General features: G+C 40.8%; 1 protein-coding gene across 1 annotated transcript in view; it reads right to left on the bottom strand.

Moving 5' to 3' along the window:
- The window catches only part of LOC118824540, a 52,996-nt gene extending 33,068 nt beyond the window's left edge, over positions 1-19,928 (bottom strand). Inside the window, exons 1-3 of the mRNA XM_036594773.1 lie at positions 19,577-19,928; positions 16,162-16,258; positions 7,574-7,995 (exon numbers count right to left, since the gene is read on the bottom strand). Of these exons, the coding sequence (XP_036450666.1) occupies positions 7,574-7,995; positions 16,162-16,258; positions 19,577-19,695 (638 nt within the window). The 5' untranslated portion in view covers positions 19,696-19,928. The remainder of the gene's footprint in view (positions 1-7,573; positions 7,996-16,161; positions 16,259-19,576) is intronic.
- Positions 19,929-22,226: the final 2,298 nt, after the last annotated feature.

Genomic DNA, 22,226 nt, shown 5'->3' with positions numbered 1-22,226 from the left:
TTCTCGGCTGGGTCTAAAGCCCATCCTCCACAGACATGTCTAAACAAATGAACTGTAGACTCCTCTTCTCTCATGTTCCAGGATTATACAGTTCCCTTTTAGGCTCAATCTATAATTGTTCTCTTGGCAACAAAGAACAAGCTTTAATAATCAGCAAGCTACATTCTTTTTCCGTCTCTGGCCCTGAACCTGATGAGCTATAAGCAGAAAGTGAGAACGGCCGAGTGCAGCTCTATTTCGAAAGCAGTGCTGTTTTCTCAGCACAGCTCTTCTCTCGTTCCTGCCGTCGAGCCCAGACTTTTCTAATCCCTGCGGCTGAACTTACTGCACGTTGCCCCTCGCCTCCAGGCTCACATGGGGATACAGACCATTACATACATTTACCCTCATCACCATACCATGAGTCATCATTACTCAGAGAGAGAGAGAGAGAGAGAAAGAGAGAGAGAAAGAAGGAATGAAAGGGGAGAGGGAGAAACTGTATGTATATGAGTGAGAGAGAGAGAGAGAGAGAGAGAGAGAGAGAGAGAGAGAAAGTGAATGTTAGAGTTTCAAATTCCATGTGAGGTTCCTCTAGGGTCTAATGTCTGTCCACCCTCCTTTGCCCAGTAGCTAGGATGGCTACACATGTACAAACACAGGATGAACGTAGAGAGAGAAAGAGAATGAGAGAGAGAGACAGAGTGAGATAGAGAGAGAGAGAGTGAGAGAGACCTTGCAGCGTCTCAAGAGACAACTGTCCAAACACAGTGCAGAAGCAGCCCATCTAGGCTGCACTTCTCACGTTCCCAAACATAACGCCAGACTGCACAGAGCTTGGAAAACCACATTTTAAAGGGGGCATATCCTGCATACTTGCATCGTATTTTTTTCCACCATTTGTGTAGTTTTATGTACCAAAAACACAATTTTTACAGGACTATTTTCAAGTCTTTTTAAAATTGAACAGGCTTTTTTCATTACTGTGTCTTTAAGACTGATATGTAAATGACCTCTGTTCTGATTTGCTGCCTTGTACTGTGCCTCATTCAAAAAGCCATCTAGGTTGAAACACTCCTTCTACCTTCAATGTGAATGGGCAGAGCTAAACTGACATAGGCTGAATAGGCAGATATACGTAAGTGTGCTGGTTTTATAACATGACAAACACAATAAATTCAAAATGGGCTACTTTGGCAGCTTAGCTTCCATATATGGACAGTATGGACTGTGAAGTGAATGATTTCAATGTTTTCATGTGAATTATTTCAAAAAATTACAGGCTCTCTGGTATCCTGCATGACACTGGTCTCTGCAGCACACACTCTGTCATTTTTACAATCTGATACATATGCTGTTCTGTCAGGCTTTCCTGTGCAGGTATTGTTATGGATATGACCCTCCTCTGGAGCGGACTGTTTGCTATGCTCTGTCTCTTGCTCTTTAATGGAGCCTGGCTCTGCACTCAGGAGCACTCAGAAAGTAGCAATCCTATCTCTGTAATTTTACCCCAAATTACTTTGCTGTTGCAATCAAATCACATTATTTTCTACTCGTATGCAATGTGTGCTCTTCTCTTGCAGCAGCACACACATTTGACATCCTGTAAAATCAGCAACTCAGTTAATCAGGCCCGAAATCTCAAGCCTCCTGGTCCATCTATGTCTCTTTCACTGAGTAGGTACAGTAAATCAGGTTTCTGTAGTTAATTGCAGCGCTATGAATAGAAGCTCTGTTTGGCCTAGTTGTACAACGGTGCAGAAAGCAGCCTCACCTACACTTTCTCTCAGTGTTTCTGTCTCACTGTCTTTCTTTCTTTAGTAAGACTCAAGGCCTTTTCTTTTCTCTCTGCTTCTAGTCATTATGCGCCCACTGTCCAGGCCCAAGTGCTTGCGTACATGCACACACGCAGCAGCTCACCTTGTGAAATATCTTTGCATTGTAAAGATGCTTTGAGTTTCCAACACTCAATTCACTTCAGTTCTGCCGAACTCACTCAGGAACAGAGTCAAGGATGAGCATTTTCTTGCACAACTTGACATGTACCTTCCATTTGACGAATTACAAAAGCTGTGCAAAAGTATTCCCTATTTTTCACATACCATTAAAGGACATCATGGCCAGAACTAACTTTCATTTAATCAGGCTTATGAAACACTATTACTGGTAAGAACAAAAGCGTGGCTGTTAACTAGGGGTGTAACAATATAACTATATTTCATTACATTTTCACAATAAACCATACACTGATCAGGCATGACATTATGACCTCCTCCTTGTTTCTATGCTCACTGTCCATTTTATCAGCTCCACTTACTATATAGGTGCACTTTGTAGTTCTACAGTTACAGACTGCAGTCCATCTGTTTCTCTGCATACTTTGTTAGCCCCCTTTTACCCTGTTCTTCAGTGGTCAGGACCCCCATGGACCCTCACAGAGCAGGTACTATTGGTCACAGCAGAGCTGCTGGAGTTTTTAAACACCTCAGTGTCACTGCTGGACTGAGAATAGTCCACCAACCAAAAATATTCAGCCAACAGTGTCCTGTGACCACTGATGAAGGACTAGAGGATGACCAACACAAACTGTGTAGCAGCAGATGAGCTATCGTCTCTGACTTTCTAATAGAGTGGACAGTGAGTGGACACAGTGTTTAAAAACTCCAGCAGCACTGCTGTGTCTGATCCACTCGTACCAGCACAACACAAACTAACACACCACCACCACGTCAGTGTTACTGCAGTGCGGAGAATGATCCACCACTCAAATAGTACCTGCTCTGGGAGGGTCCATGGGGGTCCTGACCACTGAAGAACAGGGTAAAAGGGGGCTAACAAAGTATGCAAAAAAACAGATGGACTACAGTCTGTAATTGTAGAACTACACAGTGCACCTATATAGTAAGTGGAGCTGATAAAATGGACAATGAGCGTAGAAACAAGGAGGTGGTCATAACGTTATGCCTGATCATTGTATGTATCATGAGATTTTGTTTTTCTAAAGTTTGATAAGTTAGAACAGACAAAAGAGTACCTGTAGTTCCACTTTGAAAAAAAAAAACATATCAAAGACTATGAACACAATGATTTTTATTCAACATTTTAAATGCTGCACTGCATTAAGTCCAATTAAACATCACTAATTATGCTCTCTTTGTATTAAGGCATGCAGCTGTTTAGTGTTCTTTAAGTATTGTTGACATCCATAATATGCTTAGAAAATCGTACTGCGACATAACATATGTGGATGTGTCAAAATTTTGCCCACCAAACATTTTCAAATATAAATAGTCACAAATAGTAATCAGCAGTAATAGAAATAGTAATTAAAATTGCTGTTTGTTCATTCACTCTCCTGTGCGGGTCAACACAGACACGTTCAAACAGTTTGAGCGGCAGCAGAACAACAGTGAAAATATCAGCCACGTGGAACTATTTCACAGTTTCTATGAGGAACATTAGACAAAATTTGTAATCGCTGCTTATCCCAAGTAAAAGCTGGCCCAACACTCAAAAACATTGCTGGTACAGGTTTGATACCACTTCATAACATGGCATGCCGTTCAAAACCCTGAATACAGTAAAACAGCAGAAGCAAACAGGAAAGTTCCTAGTAGAACGCCAACACGGCCTGTAGCCACAACAGTACCGAAGAGCCAAGCAAAACTAAAAAAAAATATGGAATTTACTGCCTTGGACGACCAACCGTTTTCTTTTGTCAAGGACACTGGATTTCATGGAATATACTGTAGCCTATATACTGCAATAATATTATAAAGTTTATGTTAACTGTTTTTATTTACTATTAGCTTTTTTCAGTTTTTGGCCAATAATTTTCAGTGTATAACTTAGTAATCTATCACAATAACAATAAACACTGTCACAGTGCCCACCCCCGGGTGTAACAATCCACAGATCATATGATGTGTGTTGTTTTTTGTGCCACAATTCAATACATTTTCATGCAGAGGAAAGAAATATTCATTTTGCCAAAACCAGGCTGCAGTGCCTATTGAAAGCATAATCAACAGACACATATAATTTCCACAGAAGACAAATAAATTTATATACACACAAAGCATGCAACGAATCCTTTCTTACTTAATGATTGTTCCTCTTAGGAATATCATGGAGTGTTGTTAAATAGAGCACAGGAAACTATTCCAATTTATATAAGTCTAATAATACTATTCCAATTTTATGTGTCTGATACCAAATGTACAGCATGTAGCATAAAATCTGACTGTACTGTATTGTAGCACGCCTGCTCTTTTAGCATTACTGTCAATGCTAGCATTTTATCATTATTGTCAGGGCATTCCTCGCAACTTCCACTCCTTCAGGGAATTTCTCGGTACAATCGTGCTTCTCTTTCACTACCGCCCACCCTCGGTCCACCATCATCATATTTGTTTTCTCTAATGTCAGAGTGATGCTTTTTCAACTCGTCCAAAAGACAAATAACAGAACAATACATCAGTACATCATACTGGACTTTGTATGTGACTACGCATACTGTATACATACTGGACTTCAGAAGGTGATTACGCAAGCTGACAATGCCGTAGGATGGTTTGTGAGATGGAACAGGGTTTTACTTATCTCACATATCGACATTAAGTGTCTGAGCTCTGACAACTTAGATACATGTAAGAGTGTGCTAAATACAGTCTAAACCCTGTGGAGGCAGCACACACACCAGGAATGAGACACTCAGGAATGATGTGCACATTAAAGTAGGTATGAATTACATCTTTAAGAATTCTATCGGTTATGTTAATCAGCTGCATGTGAGCTTGAATCTTTTCAGCCAGTGATGCTTCATCAGAAACTGGATGTTAAACTGAAAAATGCTGACCTTGAAGAGCTCTTCTGGTAACAGCTCAGACCGACCAAAGCCTGTCAGAGGAAGTGCAGGCTGAATGGAAATGAAACACTCTTAGGGAAAAAATCAGTGGTTTATTGAACAAGTTATAACAATTTGAGAAAATGCTCCACATAAAGCATTTTCAGTTGAAAGCGGAGCTTTTTACAGTGGGAAATAGGAGAGAGAGTGAAAGCTTAATGGTTGCAAACAGAAGTGTGTCAGGTAAAATGGTGGCGTCTTAAAGTTAACAGAATTTAAAACCTTTTTCACAGGGTTTTATTACTGTTGGATGGGGCTTGAAAGGCAGTGGATTTCTTTTCTTGTTTTTTAATACTTTTTTATTGTCTGTAGTAAGCTTTAACAATTAACAAGTAAGCTTCTAATATTGCTTAATCATTTTTAACGATAGCTATATTCTGCGCAGACAGTTCGTAACCCTTAACGTCCAAGGATTCTCAGCGTTTGGGTGGTTGGAAATCAGAATACTGCCAAACTAGCATGTTGGCACCCTTTTTCAGGATAAGCTTGTCCATTTTAAAGTAGATCTCATGTCCTGGAGTTTCTTTGTTTTAGCTGCATTTACCACAGTATTCTTCACAGGACTGAAACTTTATGCTATAATCTTACTACTTGGGACCCCAAGTATGTATGTTTGTGATGTTCTTTTACAATCTAATGCAATTTTTTTTCTTTTGTATATATTTTTGAACTAACTAGAGATTTGAATGATTGTACAACGGGAATGGTTAAATAAATGTGAAGCAATTAAAAAAAAAAAGTAGCGACACGGGAAAAGAGAACAAAAGAGCATTAATTTGCATGTGAGCCTTTATTAAAATTTTCTTAATATTTGATGATATCTATTATCGGCCCAAAGCTACTTCGTAGTTTTCACCAAACACTTCCCAAGCAATGGTCTAGCGTAAAATGACTTAGTACTCAGCGTGTGGTTCTGTTTGTTTACACTGCAGCGGCTTCACACTGAAATAAGACAATAATCAGCTCCGTCTAATCTAAGCGTATCATCCTGATCTTTATCTTGTCTTCTCTCTCCTTCTCTTCCTCTCCTCTTCCCCCCTTCTTCCTACTTGAGGGCATAACGGAACCATGTGAGCCAACCGGCCTACTTTTGGTCTGTTTTGTTTATTTTCTCTGTGTCTGAGTGTGTGGTTCAGACTCGCTGTCTCTTCCATATGAAAGACAGCACTGTGGAAAGCCCATACCGCCAGGGCAATGACATCATCACCGCGCGCCAGGCCTCCGGGTGAGCGCAATCATACGATGCGGAGGCTGTGTCGAGACAGTGACCTTGTGATGTGTTTGCTTCATGCTCATTAAAGAGCACACATGCATACACACAAACACATGCATACAGGCTCACCCCAGGGGGCTAGAACTCGCAGTCCTGCCACCCTCCCTCTCCCACTGTCTCCAGCTGAGGTTGTGACACACCCAGCTTGCCTGAGCCCCCTTTGAAGTTGATCCCACACGCTCAGAGACACAATGGCAACTTTTGTCTGGGAATTGAGATTCCATCATGCTTATTATTGCAGGATCAAACTTCTCATAAAGAAAGTCACTTTAAGTAAGTGCCTTTCACAGATGAGCTACTACCGCAGGGCTAGAGCTCAGATCAGGAGCTGTAGAACAAGACCACAGCTTCACCAGGATTAGGTCTGTGTTTACAAAGACCTGAGTAAACGTGCATTTCCTACATCTTAGTGGACGTGGGCTTGTAGTTGCTAGGGGTGTAACGATACACAAAATTCAAATTGATACAGTGGTGTCTCGATATAATACAGTTTTTTGGTCCAGCAAAACTGAGGAGTGCCTGAATATGTGCCTTCTGCTCATATGTTATCATGTGCACCATGCGCACAGCATACATGCATATATCAGACGCAAAGCGATGCACATATTTTCTAAGTCAATAAAATTTTGAGCTCAATTCCAAGCTCGAGATTTAATCTGATTTTTGTATGTTTTGTATGTTGAAAATGCTAAAAATGATTCTACCAAGCTCTGCTGATATTCTACACAGATTGGCTTGGCTCAAAAAAAGAAAAGCTCTCCAACAGAATGCCTGCTGCACCACTCCCTTACAAAATAAAGCCCAAAAACCACAACCCTTGCAGTTAAAAGCTGATTTATAAAAAATTACAGTGATTTAACCACGGGTGTGTGCATAACATAAGCTCCTCCCCTTCCTTGCCCACTTTAATTAAGAATGACTGTGGTTTTCCATGAAAAGTGATTCATGCGAGACCCTCGAAAGAAACCAAGTGGTGTTGACACGTGCATTCATGTTTTACACATTTACATTGAAATTTACATCCTTATTATTTGCATTACTGCATTTTGTCACATCGAAAACTAGCTTAAGTAAACAATGATTATAACTTTAGATTAGTTACTAGAACTTCTTAACTTCTTCTTAACAAAAATCTCAAAAAGAGCAATATACAGTGCTGGTAAGACAAATGGTAACCACTGAACAGTGCATAATTATGCGCATGAACAATGGATAATTATACAGCTCGATAACAACTTATCACGTCCCAGGAGGACGAAAGCATAATGGGGCCAAGATCAAAAGAATATATATTAAAAGAAACTTACTGCCAGGATAGTTAAGGCGCAAGTTCCAGTAGTTGTATTCTTAGGTTTCTCCACTGCACACACATACACAGCTCTCACATCAAGGCAGGACAGGGTGAAACTACTCACTGTGGGTCTTGTATGTCTTGTTCAGGGTGCAATGTGGCTTTAACCTCTGGACCAGCCACAGATTGAGACAGCTCCAGAGGCTTCAGAGGCTGCTCTACTCCCTCCACACTTGTCTGTGCCTCTCTCTCTCCTGTGGGCACTGTTTCGGGGTCAGTGTGCTGTGCGTTCTCTGCTCCCTGCACCTCTGACTCCGTGCCGGACTGACTCTGCCTGTCAGCTCCCCCGGGCTCAGCTCGACCGAACAGGAACAGGCTGCCCAGCCGTCTGAAGAAGCCGTCTACAGGAGGCGCCGGTGAGTGGGGCTCCGGGGCAGGAGGGGTGACGGGAGGAGGGTCGTGCTCCACATCGCCCTGCGCGCTGCCCTCCAGATCACACACACCGTCTGCCTCCACCAGCCTGTCCTGCTCCGAGTGCTCCAGTGTCTACATGCAGAGAGAGAGAGAGAGAGAGAGAGAGAGACAGAGAGACAGAGAGAGAGAGAGAGAGACAGAAAGAGAGAGACAGAGAGAAAGAGAGAGGATTCGGTCTGGTTAAATTTCTGAGCTGTGAGCCGGTAAAGTGAGTAGTGCTGATCACTAGAAGAGCCTCGCTCTCTCTGGCTTCACTGTTTCAGCAGCCACTGCCTCTAAAATGCTAATGTGACTGAGACAGCAGCACGCTCCCCCTCCCCCTACCCTCCCCTAACCCCATCAGTCCAGCCCACCGCAATGTTAACTCTTTCACTACCATGCAGTATATTAGCAGCTGATCCGGTACACACACACACACACACACACACACACACACACACACACAAATATGTGTCTGATTGCTTGAGCTCCTTTCAAAGCTGTCGTAAAATCCCTGATGTAGACATATTTGACTGCATACATGTCCTGAATTCTGTATTTATGTGCCAAGTTATTAAAATCACTGAGCTGTTCACAGAATAATCTTTGACTTATGTTGCTTGGTAACCATAGCCTGCTGTTAAGCTACACTGCTTGATTACACTTGTGTGACTGTGATTTGAACTGTGAAATTACTGTAATGCACAGCCTCTCATGCCTTATTGTTTTAATAAACATAGTAACTGTAAAATATGAATTGCTGTGAACATGCTGAACATGCTGAAGAGCGCTTATCTGAAACCACATCCATCCAGCAGCACAAGACTAGGACCCACAGATCTGAGATTGCATACATAAAGCATCTCAGAGTACTAGGATTGATCAACGACCTCTGTTTCTGCCAGTCTATATAATAGTAATGACAATAACAATAACATGAAGGAGGAAAAAACAACCTGAATCACAAGTATGCCCTTGAGAGGAAAGAAGAAAACCTACCTATGGCTATGAAAAACACATAAAAACATCTGCATGCCATGAGCAAGTCAAAACATTGCTACTGCTACGTCTCGTGCCAATACAGGTCCTCCAGTAGTTCACACAAGACACAAAAGGACTTTCCGAGCCGATGAGATTTGAAGATTAGTGTATTTAGGGCACCTCAGGCAGCTGTTCTCCTGTGAACACACACAATAGATCTACTACAGAGACCGGAACAAGTACCCTTTCAACCTCTAGCCCCTATTCAAACCAGCCAATAAATCTGAGGCGGCAGCATAACATTAGTCATTTTTACCAGCCATAAAGGTCCACAAGATGAAGCCCAGTGTGGAAAAACAAGGAATCAGACTGAATGGAATTGTCTTATATAGTTCATTCTTGTTCATGATGCTGAGCGTCTCCACCAGAAGAACGCTGTCTACTTGGGATGCACTGATGTAGAATTCAAGGCCGATAATAAAGTCACGTATCAGTCACGTTTTACCGTTGCTCTCGTATGAAAAAGGGGTATTACAAAAGATATTAATTTTTATTTTTTCGATATGGGGGCTGCTAGAAAATATACGCTATGAATCGAATACGGTATAAATCGAATACAGAGTTCATGCTGTAAAATATGCGATACCCAAAATGGTCTATATAGTTCTATTTAACACAGCACAAGAAGATATTCCTAAAAGCAATAACCATTAAAAAAGCAGCTGTGCAGCTTCTGGAACTGGCCTACTTTGGACAGGTCATCAGCTAAGCTGTGTGAAATGGAGAGCAGATAGAACATACTTGAGCTAGAACAAGCAAAATCATCCTCACATTCTCCAGTCAAGTTCAGTGATGACGGGTAAAAAGTGGCCAGCTTCTTATACACATGTTCTTTCACCTTAAAGGAAGCAGGTGCCACAAAGTAACTGCTTCTCTATTTAAGGTGGAATGAAAAAAAATGAATAAGAGGCTGGTGAACAAGAAGCCTATATCAGCCTCATGAAGAAAACACGGGTCGCAGCAGCTACTTCTCCCCGCAGTATTTAAGCAGCTGCTAAGTGCAGATTCTGAACAGCTTTCGATTTGCGCCACTATTCAGTTGTAGGGAGTCCTGGATTCCGCAGTTTGCTAGGAGGGATCAATCCATGGTAGAAAACCTCCTCCCACTCATTTCAGCCAGAAACTCAGAGCCACATTTTACATTAAAAAAAAACAATGTTTATCATGATGAATCGCATCACATTCTTTTCTAAGCAAACTGTGGACATCATCACATACAAAACACATTTCCGATTACAAAGAGAGCACCGCTAGTCCTGTTTTTAATTGGATTCAGTGCAGTATTTGCAGTTTTGATTGTATTTTTAAAATGTGCCACTATTTTGTCTCTATAACTTAATGGATGTTAGAAAAAAAATAAATAAAACTTAAAAATGTGAAGTATTATGATTTTACATTTTTGCCATATTGCCCAGCTCTAATTACAAGCCATAATAACATGTGCGACATGTAATACAAATAGTGAACTTTACATTATCTTTTATTTATGTCTTAACAATGACTGGTGCCTATTTCCCCCTCAACAAGCATACAAAAGAACATTTAGGAATTAGCAATACATAAATAAATGCAAAAGTTATTTCTTTTCTACGTATGTATCAAAAACATATCACGTGATGATGCAAAGACGACAATTCGCATCATATCGTGAAATCTTGGTATTGTTACATCCCTTTGAAACAAATCAATAACAAACACTTACCAATCCATACTGTGCTCTGAATAATTTAGCACATTAGCTCAGAAAAAAAACACAATGCATCCAACAATAAAGGAAGCCTTGTGCATCGTTTTTTATACAGCGATAAAAAAAAGTAGCAGCACACAGAAAGCTTAGATTCTACACTTCGAAACTGATAAAATGATTTTACTGTTGTTAACAGGGACGTGCATACTGCCTAACTCCTCTGGCAGCAGACTTAAACAAGTGGCTTTCTTTGGTTTTTTGTTGGGCCCAATAGCAGGTCCATCGGGTTCACATCATAATCCACATATGACACACAATGAGTCCAAGCCATGTTAAAAACTTTAAATATGGACCACTGATTCACAATACATAGCCACAACACAGCAACACTAGACAGGATAATCATCGTTAACCTACACCGATCAGGCATAACATTATGACCACCTCCTTGTTTCTACGCTCACTGTCCATTTTATCAGCTCCACTTACTATATAGGTGCACTTTGTAGTTCTACAATTACAGACTGTAGTCCATCTGTTTCTCTGCATACTTTGTTAGCCCCCTTTTACCCTGTTCTTCAGTGGTCAGGACCCCCATGGATCCTCACAGAGCATGTTCTATTTGGGTGGTGGATCATTCTCAGCACTGCAGTAACACTGACATGGTGGTGGTGTGTTAGTTTGTGTTGTGCTGGTACGAGTGGATCAGACACAGCAGTGCTGCTGGAGTTTTTAAACACTCACTGTCCACTCACTGTCCACTCTATTAGACACTCCTACCTTGTCAGTCCACCTTGTAGATGTAAAGTCAGACGATAGCTCATCTGCTGTTGGTCATCCTCTAGTCCTTCATCAGTGGTCACAGGATGCTGCCCACAGGACGCTGTTGGCTGGATATTTTTGGTTGGTGGACTATTCTCAGTCCAGCAGTGACACTGAGGTGTTCAAAAACTCCAGCAGCACTGCTGTGTCTGATCCACTCAGACCAGCGCAACACACACTAACACACCACCACCACATCAGTGTTACTGCAGTGCTGAGAATGATCCACCACCCAAATAGTACCAGCTCTGTGATAGTCCATGGGGGTCCTGACCACTGAAGAACAGGGTAAAAGGGGGCTAACAAAGTATGCAGAGAAACAGATGGACTACAGTCTGTAACTGTAGAACTGCAAAGTGCACCTATATAGTAAGTGGAGCTGATAAAATGGACAATGAGCATAAAAACAAGGAGGTGGTCATAATGTTATGCCTGATCGGTGTATATGCCATTTTAACTTTAACTCTCCCATTTATAAAAATATCGGTGGCCAACATATCGTGCACCCATACTGTCTACTCCAAACTCTGTGCAATCTCCCTCACTTCTCCCTTCCCTCCTTCTCTCTCATTCCCCCAGCGAGAGTGGCAGGAAGCTCAGCAGGAAGCTGATGAGGGAGGAGAGCGTGTTTCATAGTGGCCTTAGCTCTGATGAGTACATTCTCAGGCTGTTTGGAGTGCTGACAAACACAACACCCTTGGAGGAAAAGCAGACCCAGCCTCGACTTCTGCTGCTGCTGGCCCACTTATCAAGCAGCCTTTCCAAAACGAGAGAACACCGCTGAGGAAAAAAAATCCACCCAGCACAAACCCAGCTCTGAGTGTTGCCTGAGGGAAATCATCTGATAACGAAGAACCAAAGTCAAATAAGAAGAAAGAAGGAGAAGTCCAAAAAACATCAAAGCAACATTTGGGAGTATGCAGCAAAAGCAAACATATATGGTACAAATGTGGGCACAGGTATATCATTTACTGTACTAACTGATATCACTGGAAAAGGCTGAAGCGTACGGCAAACAGCATTCAGCTGCTACTGATCAATAATGAATGGTTGCCTGTGAAGTCTGGGACTTAGGTGTTGAAATGAAGCTTCACAAACGCAGCTGTGCATCAGGCTTGTAGGTGAAAAAGTGGGTAAGGGGTTAGAGAGTGAGTGTGAATTCTAAGGAGGCTTAATACGCCCACCTCACTAGTGCTGTATTAAGTATTAAAGGTTCAATACTTTTTCAGCACTACAACATGGTAAACAATTTACAACCCCATTTCCAAAAAAGTTGGGACACTGCAAAATGTAAATAAAAACAAAAAACACCTGGTGGATGATTGGCGACAGGTCAGTAACATAAATGGGCATAAAAAAGCATCTCAGAGAGGCTGAGTCTTTTAGAAGTAAAGATGTTTAGAATAATGTTTCTCAACATAAAATAGCGAAGAACCTTTGCTTTTCATCATCTACATTACTTAATGACATTAAAAGATTCAGAGAATCTGGAGAAAACCCCAAGGTCAAAACCCAGTATTTGCTGGCCGTGATCTTTGGGCCCTCAGACGGCACTGCGTTAAAAACAGACATGATTCTATAGTGGAAATCACTGCATGGGCTCAGAAACACTTCTGAAAACCACTGTCTGAGAGAACAGTTTGTCGCTGCATCCACAAATGCAAGTTAAAACTCTAAAACGCAAAAAAGAAACCATAAATAAACAGGACCCAGGAATGCTGCCACCTTCTCTGGGCCCGAGCTCATTTAAAATGGACTGAGGGGAAGTGGAAAAGTGTCCTGTGGTCTGACGAATCAATATTTGAAAATATTTTTGAAAATCATGGACACTGTGTCCTCTGGGCTAAAGACCACCCAGCTTGTTATCAGTGCACAGTTTAAAAGCCAGTATTCATGATGGTATGGGGGTGCATTAGTGCGCACGGCATGGGCGACGTGCTCATCTGTGAAGGCACCATTAATGCTGAATGATATATACATGTTTTGGCAACATATGCTGCCATCCAGACGACATCTTTTTCAGGGAAGGCCTTGATTATTTTAGCAAGACAACGTCAAAGCACATACTGCATGTGTTACAACAGCCTGGCTCTGTAGTAAAACAGTCCGGGTGCTAAACCGGCCTGCCTGCAGTCCAGACCTGTCACCACTGAAAACATTTGGCGCATTATGAAATGAAAAATACAACAAAGGAGACCCTGAATTATTGAGAAGCTGAAATCCTATATCAAACAAAAACGGGAAGACATATCACTTTCAAAACTACAGCAGTGTCTCCTCAGTTCCCAAATGCTTACAGAGTGTTGTTAAAAGAAGAGGTGATGCAGCACAGTGGTAAACATACCCCCTTCCCAACTTTTTTGGAACGTGTTGTTGGTATCAAATTCAAAATAGGCATATATTTTTCAAAGAACAATTAAATTTCTCAGTTTCAACATATGATATGTTGTCTTTGTAGTATTTATCCTTAAAATATGGTTTACATGATTTGCATATCATTGCATTTTATTTTTATTTAGATTCTGCACAGCGTCCCAATTTTTTGGAAATGGGGTTGTACTTTTACTTTCAATACTTTTAATTAGGGCTTGCCTGAACACATGTATACGCGGTGGTATTCTGAACAAATACTCAAACAGTCATTCACAAAATAACTCTTAACAATAATAATTTTTACATTTCATAATTAACCTTAATTTAAAGCATGTCTGTTACTTCAGTTCAAAATAAATCTGGGTGGTGGCAACAGTGTGTTAAGAGGGTCTTGTAATATTTCCAGCTTCCCACTTCCGTCAGCTCTGAAGTAGGTAATTACGTTTCCGGTCTAAGCATAACAAATACCACAGTCAGCAGGGCAGCTCAGGGAGTATGGCAGTTTTGCATGCATTTGTGACTATAAAATTATTTTTGAAGACAGTAGTGGCTTCCAGGGGAAACCTCAACAAGCCAACATACTGGCACATATTTAATAGAAAAGAAAAATATTTCAATACCAGTTTTAACAAGCACTCATTCACTTGGCCCCATTTCCACTCAGGGGAATCACTGCACCATCTTAAGAGTCTTTCCATTACTTTATTAGTTTAAGTGAAAAGTGTTAACTGAGCCTTCAGAATGTCGAGCACATCTTTCCCAGAAATCATTGTGACCTGACACATTTCCCCTTCCCTCCATCTCTAATACACGACTGCTGATTCTCAGCTCACATAGCTTTACTCAGCTAACTGGCTAGTTAGCATGCTACAGGCTAGCTACAGTAATAACAACAAAAAACATAAAAGTGTGATGACACATATCCGAGTGAAGTGGGTGAAGGCATGTATTAAAAATAAATAAATAAATAAATAAATAAATAAATAAAACACTGAAACAGGCCCCTTACTATGTAATGCTACAATTGTTAGCTTTAGCTCATCTAAAAGCAACATTTAAATGCTCATCAAACACAAAAAAGGCAACAGTTTAACCAACAGTTACCCAATAAAATAATCTCTTATGGTCACAATATATTTGACTAATAAAGCACGTTTTCGAATGAACTCTGTTTACTACCAGCTAAGCGTGCACCGTTTAGGCAGAGCCACAACTCAAAACTTAATCAGCCTTACCTGCTATTTCATCGATTTACAATCTGTTTGCAACGGTCACTAACTGAAAGTGTAGTACCATCACCGTTCACATCTGACCATGGCTACGTCTACGAGACTCAACCCTGTCCTGGTAAGTTCAACTCATTCAATGATATTACCATGTAGGACTTCCATAAGTCCTATATTTGTATTTCTATAATATTCCATCTCATTTAAAACTCATGATTCAGAGATAAACCACCATTTATTTTAGTAAGCCTGTAATTTCTAAATCATCTGAATTCATGCAGACTAGAACATGTGCTCAGGAATATGTATGTTGTTTGTGTTTGGAGTTGTGGCTCTAAGGAACACAACACAATGCCTTAAAACTTGACTGCACCATTTGTTTTGGTTATATCGGAAATGCATGTACCTGCTTTCAGAAACCGAGGTCACTCCGAAATGTGAAAGGGACCGTGACATTGGCTGAGGCTTCTGCATTTGCATGTTTTGTTATTATAGAACAATTCATTACAATCTGAATACCTTTCTGTGTTCAATCCAATAAACATTTTATTTAGTGCAATAATATAATTTTGGCATCAAGCACTGTGATCCTACACTTAGCATCCCAAGTCAAAATTCTAGTACAGTGACATTGCTACTACTGACGCAGTTCCGCTAAAGAGTTGCAACTCTGTATGTAGGCATTGCACAATTAACTTCCCTCTTCCTTCATCTGTAGTTAACCACACGCACCACACAAGTGTAGCGTAAAACTAATGGCAAACAATAACTTCAGTATACTTCAGCAAGACTGACTGACAATGACAGTGTTTGAACTGGACAGAGTTCAACAGTGCAGATAGTAGCCATGGATACAAAGCCTGTAACAAAAGTGTTAATTCTTTCTTGCAAATTAAATATCTTACACACACAGGCATCCTCCAGGCAGAGCTCTGAGGATCCTCCCGGCTTTAGCTTATGTAATCATTCTCAAACAAATTTAAAACACATGTAGCAGATGATCTCAAAACAATTTCAGCCAAAGCTCATAGGCTCTTTAGCGTCTTTCCGTCTCTCCAAGAGACCGCAGAGAGTAGAGAGGGAGCTCATAGTGTCGCTGATCTACTGCACCTGTGCTTCTGGTTCTGTGGTGAGTTGAGGCTCAGGTGTGGGCAGTGAATCAGCCTCATCAGACTGGCCAGCAGGACTGTCTTCCTTATGTTCCTCCCTGGAAAGGCAAAGGAAGGAAGGAAGTTCAGGAATCACAGGATTATACAAACACTGCACAACACACTGGACACACCAGGGATGTAAATATTTGCCCTCAAAATAATTAGCCTGCAATTCTTTAGGAAATGATTGAATTATTAATGAAATCTCTAATTTTATAATGATTTGACTGGATTTTATTGATATAATTCAGAATTATATATATTCCATCAAATATTACTGAGTTACTATTATACAAGTCATGAGCTGTTCAAGACTTTTCCACACAGAAAAAGGAAGCGGGTAGTAACTAATTACTACTAGTTGCTTTAATGTTTGCATTGATAAAAGCCAATCAGGCTAAAACAGTACTGGCATTTTGAATCGGTATCTTTAGCCTGGCTCAGTAAATAGTGATGTACTGTAAGATATGATCACTGCAGATCAGAATCAGCAGATGACTATTCAAAACACAAAACCGGTAATCGCATCATTTTTTTTTTTTTTCAGATCTGTGTTGCAATTTTATGACATGAACAGTGTAGTGCACTCACGCTTTATTTAAGTGCCGCTGCTGTTACACTTAAACGATGCAGCATAATTTTGCATGACTCATTGTGCTAAACAGCCAGCTGCCTCTTACTTCTGCTGTAGCACTGTATTTGTTTTATATAAATAAGCAACTAATTTAAAATTGAAAAAAGGTAAATGTCAGTTTAGTCCATTAAAGAGCAAATAATGCTGTTTGTTTTGCAGGTTTGGCTAACACAAAGTAATGGAAATGTGTGGTAGTGTGTTTCTTGTGTTTATCCCACGCATGGTGAGCTCTGGACTACAAAAATTAAATCAGCCAATTTGGCTGTATAGAAATCGGAATCAGCCATAAAAAAAAAAATGCGTGGTGCATCCCTATTAGTTACTAGTACCTTCTTGTGTTTAATTTTGTTCTCAGTACCTGGACTGTTTCACTGTTGCTCAAACCTCTCACGTTTGAGCTTCTGTCATTGTTATCTTCCAAATATAGAGAAAAATGGTACCTAACAAACTTCAGTTGCTATGGTGACAGATGCCGGATATACACTCTCAGAAAAAAGGTACTAAACAGTCACTGGGTCAGTGCCCCTCTTGTCACGGGGTGGGACCTTCAAGGGTACATCTCAGTACCTTTAGTCAGGGAACATAACTGTACCATAATCCATTGAAATGAAATGTTCTAAGCTGTACTGACTCCACACACCCCGTCTCGTCTCCAGGCTTTTAATTATACTGTTCTGTTTTAAAACATTAGGTTATGAAAAGATACAAATATGTACTTTTCACCTGGTAAAAACTTATTTAAGGTTCACAACTGGACCTTAAAACCACTGTTGTACGTTTGAAGGAACATTTACATTGTTTGTACCTTGACGAACGAAAAATGTACCTGCACAGAACCTTTATTTCTATCAGCATACATAAGAATTCCACTGCAGTTCAACTAAGGAACCCATTTTCTCAGTCCCCACGTTTGTTTTGGTGCCTACTTTTACTTCTATTTGAGTCATTACTGCATTGGCGTACGAATGTTTTTATCTGAGGATGGTCCACACTGGAGGAAGCAACCTCCAGTATGATTGCAGACACTGCAGCTGCACAAATGTTTCAATTCAAAAAGCTGCAATTTGAATTAAAGTTTTAAGTGGAGAAATCTAACCTGACACCATAGAGCTTGGGAACAGCCTGTAGATGAGTTAGACCAATCAGAAGCAACCCAACACCCACATGATGCATACTTGACAACACAAACAAAACTAAGAGGCCAGCTGGCGCACTACATTTAGAGTAAGCTTCAAGCCAGAAAAGGTGGAGGTGCTGATCTTCTTGTCCAAAAAAACAGGCTTGGACATCAATTTGTTGAAAATGATCTCCATTTCAATCACAGTCAGAATATTGGACTGAAAAGGACATGAATATCCCCTAAGTGTAGTTAATACACATTTAAAATTGTGCAGCGGGTGTTAGGTTCCCTTCAGTTCCCTTCATGAGGGATAAGACAGGAGGGAATTTGAAAGGATGGGACATTGCCCATGAGAATGCTAGCTGACCCACCCTCCATTTGTAAGACACCCTATTGAGTTACTAAGGAGAGAGAAACAGTACTTTCTCCCACTGGCTCAGGTACCTACAACAAACTTGAATATTCCTCTCTAGTTTTATTCATGACTTTACCGGCTTTAAAGTGTCACATTATACACCTTATTAAAAGGGGAACGCCACCTTGTCAACAAAGTCACTCAGTGTGGTTTGGTGTGAAAAGCTCTGTTCTAGAGAAACCTACCGAGTCAGAATTGTTCACAGTGGTGGTGATAGGAACCAGACAGCCACCTCTAAAAGCTCCCTCACAGAAGGTTACTACTTGAAATGGTTATGAATACACCGCCTGATATCTGAGACACTGTTTTACGGCAGTTGTGCGACAAGGTTTTGGTCTAAAACATATTTTAATCCATGTAATTTAATCCAGTCATGGTGGAGGGATACATGAAGGATGTTCTAAGGCCAAACAGGTCCCAAATAAAACTTATTTTTTCGGATTGGCCATGGTTTTACACCATCAACATTACATATCGCTGCTGTCGGAAGAAAACCTTGTATCTCCATTTTCGACGTTTTTCAGTTTTTGACATAATTTGAAAACGCCTGTTGTCCTTTACATTGTGTGTAAATTTCATAATGAATGGACTAAAAGAAATGACCCCAAATGACTTGGAAAAACGTCTGGTTCCATTGACTTACATTAAAAGTAAAGTAGGTTTTTTCCTTCTCCTGTAAAGTTACCATTTTGGAGATACGAGGTTTTCCTCCGACAGCAGTGATATGTAAACTCAGCAGACATATGTAGGTTCACTGGTGGTTTTGGGTAGTAAATAAAATGGCTATATTCGTGTTGTAGGTGCTGGGACCTCTGGTTCCCATCACCACCACTGTAAAGAAAATCTGTGCTGGTAAGTTTCTCCACCAATGAGCTATTTCACTTCAAATCACTCTGGATGGCTTTGTTTAGTTCTCAACCAATGAATTAAGGAGAAAATTTGAAAAAACGATGGAATTCCCCTTTAAGTTATAACCACAGAGTAACAGAAATATTGAACCCCAGGCGGTACGAGTTGTGACAGGTGCTGGTTTGTATTGTCTTTTAAGGCTATGAGACTTTGAGAAGGTAGCAGTGAGGAATAGCTGTGTACAAGCAAAACATTACGAGACAGTGCTGTGTTAGAAGATAAGTAAAAGGCAGTAAAATACTGAAATACAGCAGCTTTTAAGGTAGATAAGCTGGTAACAGCTCAGTTTGCCCTACCCATTCTCGGGCTCCGTCTCCGTTTTCTCAGGCTCCAGCGATTTACTTCTGGAAAACAGTTTGAAAAAGTTTCTCGCGAAGTCCTCGTGCCACGACCGTTGCCGCTTTAAATTGGCCATTTCGGCGCGAAGGAATCCGCGAGACGCGCATCTAATAGAAGAGGGAAATAAAAGCTAGTGTTAAAACCTTAGTCACATATCTATGACCCTGAAACGGACTGTACGAGTGTCCAGGCTAAGTCGTGCTGGTTTCTCGGCGCTGGCACGGCGGGCATCCACAGCAAGTCTGGTGGAGCCTCAGAGTGTGAGGAAGTGAGGGAGGAGTCAGCACTGCAGGCCCTCTGAGGAAGCGCTGCCTGATCCACTGTGGAGAGTGTGAGCAGGCCTGAAGGGAGGGGAAGGGAAGGGAAGGGAAGGGAAGGGAGGGGGTCCATTTACAAGTAATGACCAAACTGTATTATGGATTAGGCTTGGATTAAGAGGAATCTGAAAATGTTGATGAAAAGGCCCGAGAAGGGAGGGAGGGGGCTTATCTCCTGAACTGTTTGCTCAGTGTTGATAAAATGTTAGTGGGTCTGATAGAGGTGAAGGAGTTCTTCACATTACTTTCTAACTGGACACTGTAGTCTGAATTATCTGCATGTGTGGAAACAATGTTGATGAAATAGCAGGATGATGAGACATGGGTTCATATACTTTTTGAATGGTTAGTGTAGCGACTGGCATTCAGTTCTCTGCATGGGCTAGCATGTCATGCTACACCAATAAGAGTGATTGGACAACACTCACTACATTTGTTTACCTCTGTAACATGTTTAAAACTTTATGTCTGGATTAGAGCGTTTGCCAAATGCATGAATGTAAATGTTCATCACTATACTCAATAATCTGGATTAGGTTTGGGATTTGGTGGAATCTGGATGTGGTGAGACAGTGTTGACAATGTTCGCAGGTCTGAATAAGGTAAAGATGTTTTTTGTATCTTAGATAATTGCTGGACACTACATTCTGGATTATCTGCATGTGTGGAAACAATGTTGATGAAATAGCAGGATGGAGAAACATGGGTTCATATACTTTTTGAATGGTTAGTGTAGCGACTGGCATTCAGTTCTCTGCCTGGGCATGTCATGCTACACCAATAAGAGTGATTGGACAACACTCACTACATTTGTTTACCTCTGTAACATGTGTAAAACTTTACATCACTCTTGATTGCAGCGTCTGCCAAATGCATGCATGTAAATGTTCATCACTATACTCCATAATCTGGACTAGGTTTGGGATTTGGTGGAATCTGGATGTGTGAGATGATGTTGACAATGTAAGCAGGTCTGAGTGAAGAGGTTCTTTGCGCTTTAAATTAACTATTTACCGGACTCTATATTCTCTGTTATCTTGTGGATAAAAACAATGTTGAAATGCTATGAGTCCTGAGAGATGATCTCCTTCTTAATATGACTAATCACTGGGCACTAAATTCCAGATTAGGTTCTGGATTTGGTGGAATACTTCTTAATGAAACTGACAACTGGACACTATTTTAGATTATTTGCATGTGTGAATGATATGTTTATGAAATGTTAACAGGCCTGAAAGGAGTGGGGTAGTTCACTTTAGTATTATTTATAATACTCCATGTTCTGGATTAGGTAGAATCTGGATTTGATGAAGTGTTACCAGGGTTTTGGCGTGAGCTTCTCCCTCTTAATACTGGGCAGTATATTTTGGATTAGGTGGAGTCTGGATGTGAGAAGACAGTGTTGACAGACTTATGAACCATTTTCTCAGCCTGCTGAAATGGTTTTTGGACGTTTGGACTCATTTATGATCTCAATTGTGTTGCATGGTTAGTTGGATCAAATTATGAAGATACTGAGTAAAAATAAAGAGAGTTATTCTTTGATATACCTGTGAGTGAACAAGTTAGAGCAAACACTTCAGGGAATAGTGCCTACAGCATTTCAAATTGCATGCAAAGTTCTAGCCTGTGGTGTAGCACTCGCTGTTATAGAATCTGATAAATTAACCGCAACATGGCAAACTAAGGTCATTGAGGCGGAGAGGAGAAGATGAAGCCAGGCTATTTTATATTGCTGTCTGTCTTCCAGTTGAAGTTATGTTGTTCATGTTACTTGACATATAGGTTTACAAGAAATGCATAAAGATCTAAACCAGAGTTACTAGTTAACAAACCTGGGCTACTAGTTTCTAAACCAGCCTATAAAGGTACCTGCATTTTCACGGCTCAAGATTTAAGAAACATTGCTTTGGAGTGGAGAAGAAAGAGAAAGAAAAACGGTCACCCTTCTAACCTTCTTACAGCAGACCTTTCAGTTTAACAGAATTGTCAGCAAGGCAGACATAACACAGTGTTGTCAATGTTATAATCTATAATGAAGCAGTATGATTGGCTGAGAAGGTGCTTCTTCCTCCTGTAATGCAATTTGAAGCCATTTAGAGATGCAGAACATTTTAAGGCTATTTAAGGACTGTCTCACCAGCAACTTCCAGCCACGCTCTCATACCTGAGGCAGATCAGTTGTCAGCTGCTGATGTGTAATGGGTCTTCTGAGCAGGCCAGGGTGCCTCGTCTGGCATTTCTGGTGTAGTGGCTCCCTCTGCTGTTTGCTGCTGAAACACTGCTATGG

Source organism: Colossoma macropomum, unplaced genomic scaffold, assembly GCF_904425465.1.
Source record: "Colossoma macropomum unplaced genomic scaffold, Colossoma_macropomum, whole genome shotgun sequence".
Taxonomy (NCBI): Eukaryota; Metazoa; Chordata; class Actinopteri; order Characiformes; family Serrasalmidae; genus Colossoma; species Colossoma macropomum.
The sequence above is the reverse complement of the archived record's forward strand: the minus strand, read 5'-3'. Positions and strand labels throughout refer to the sequence as shown.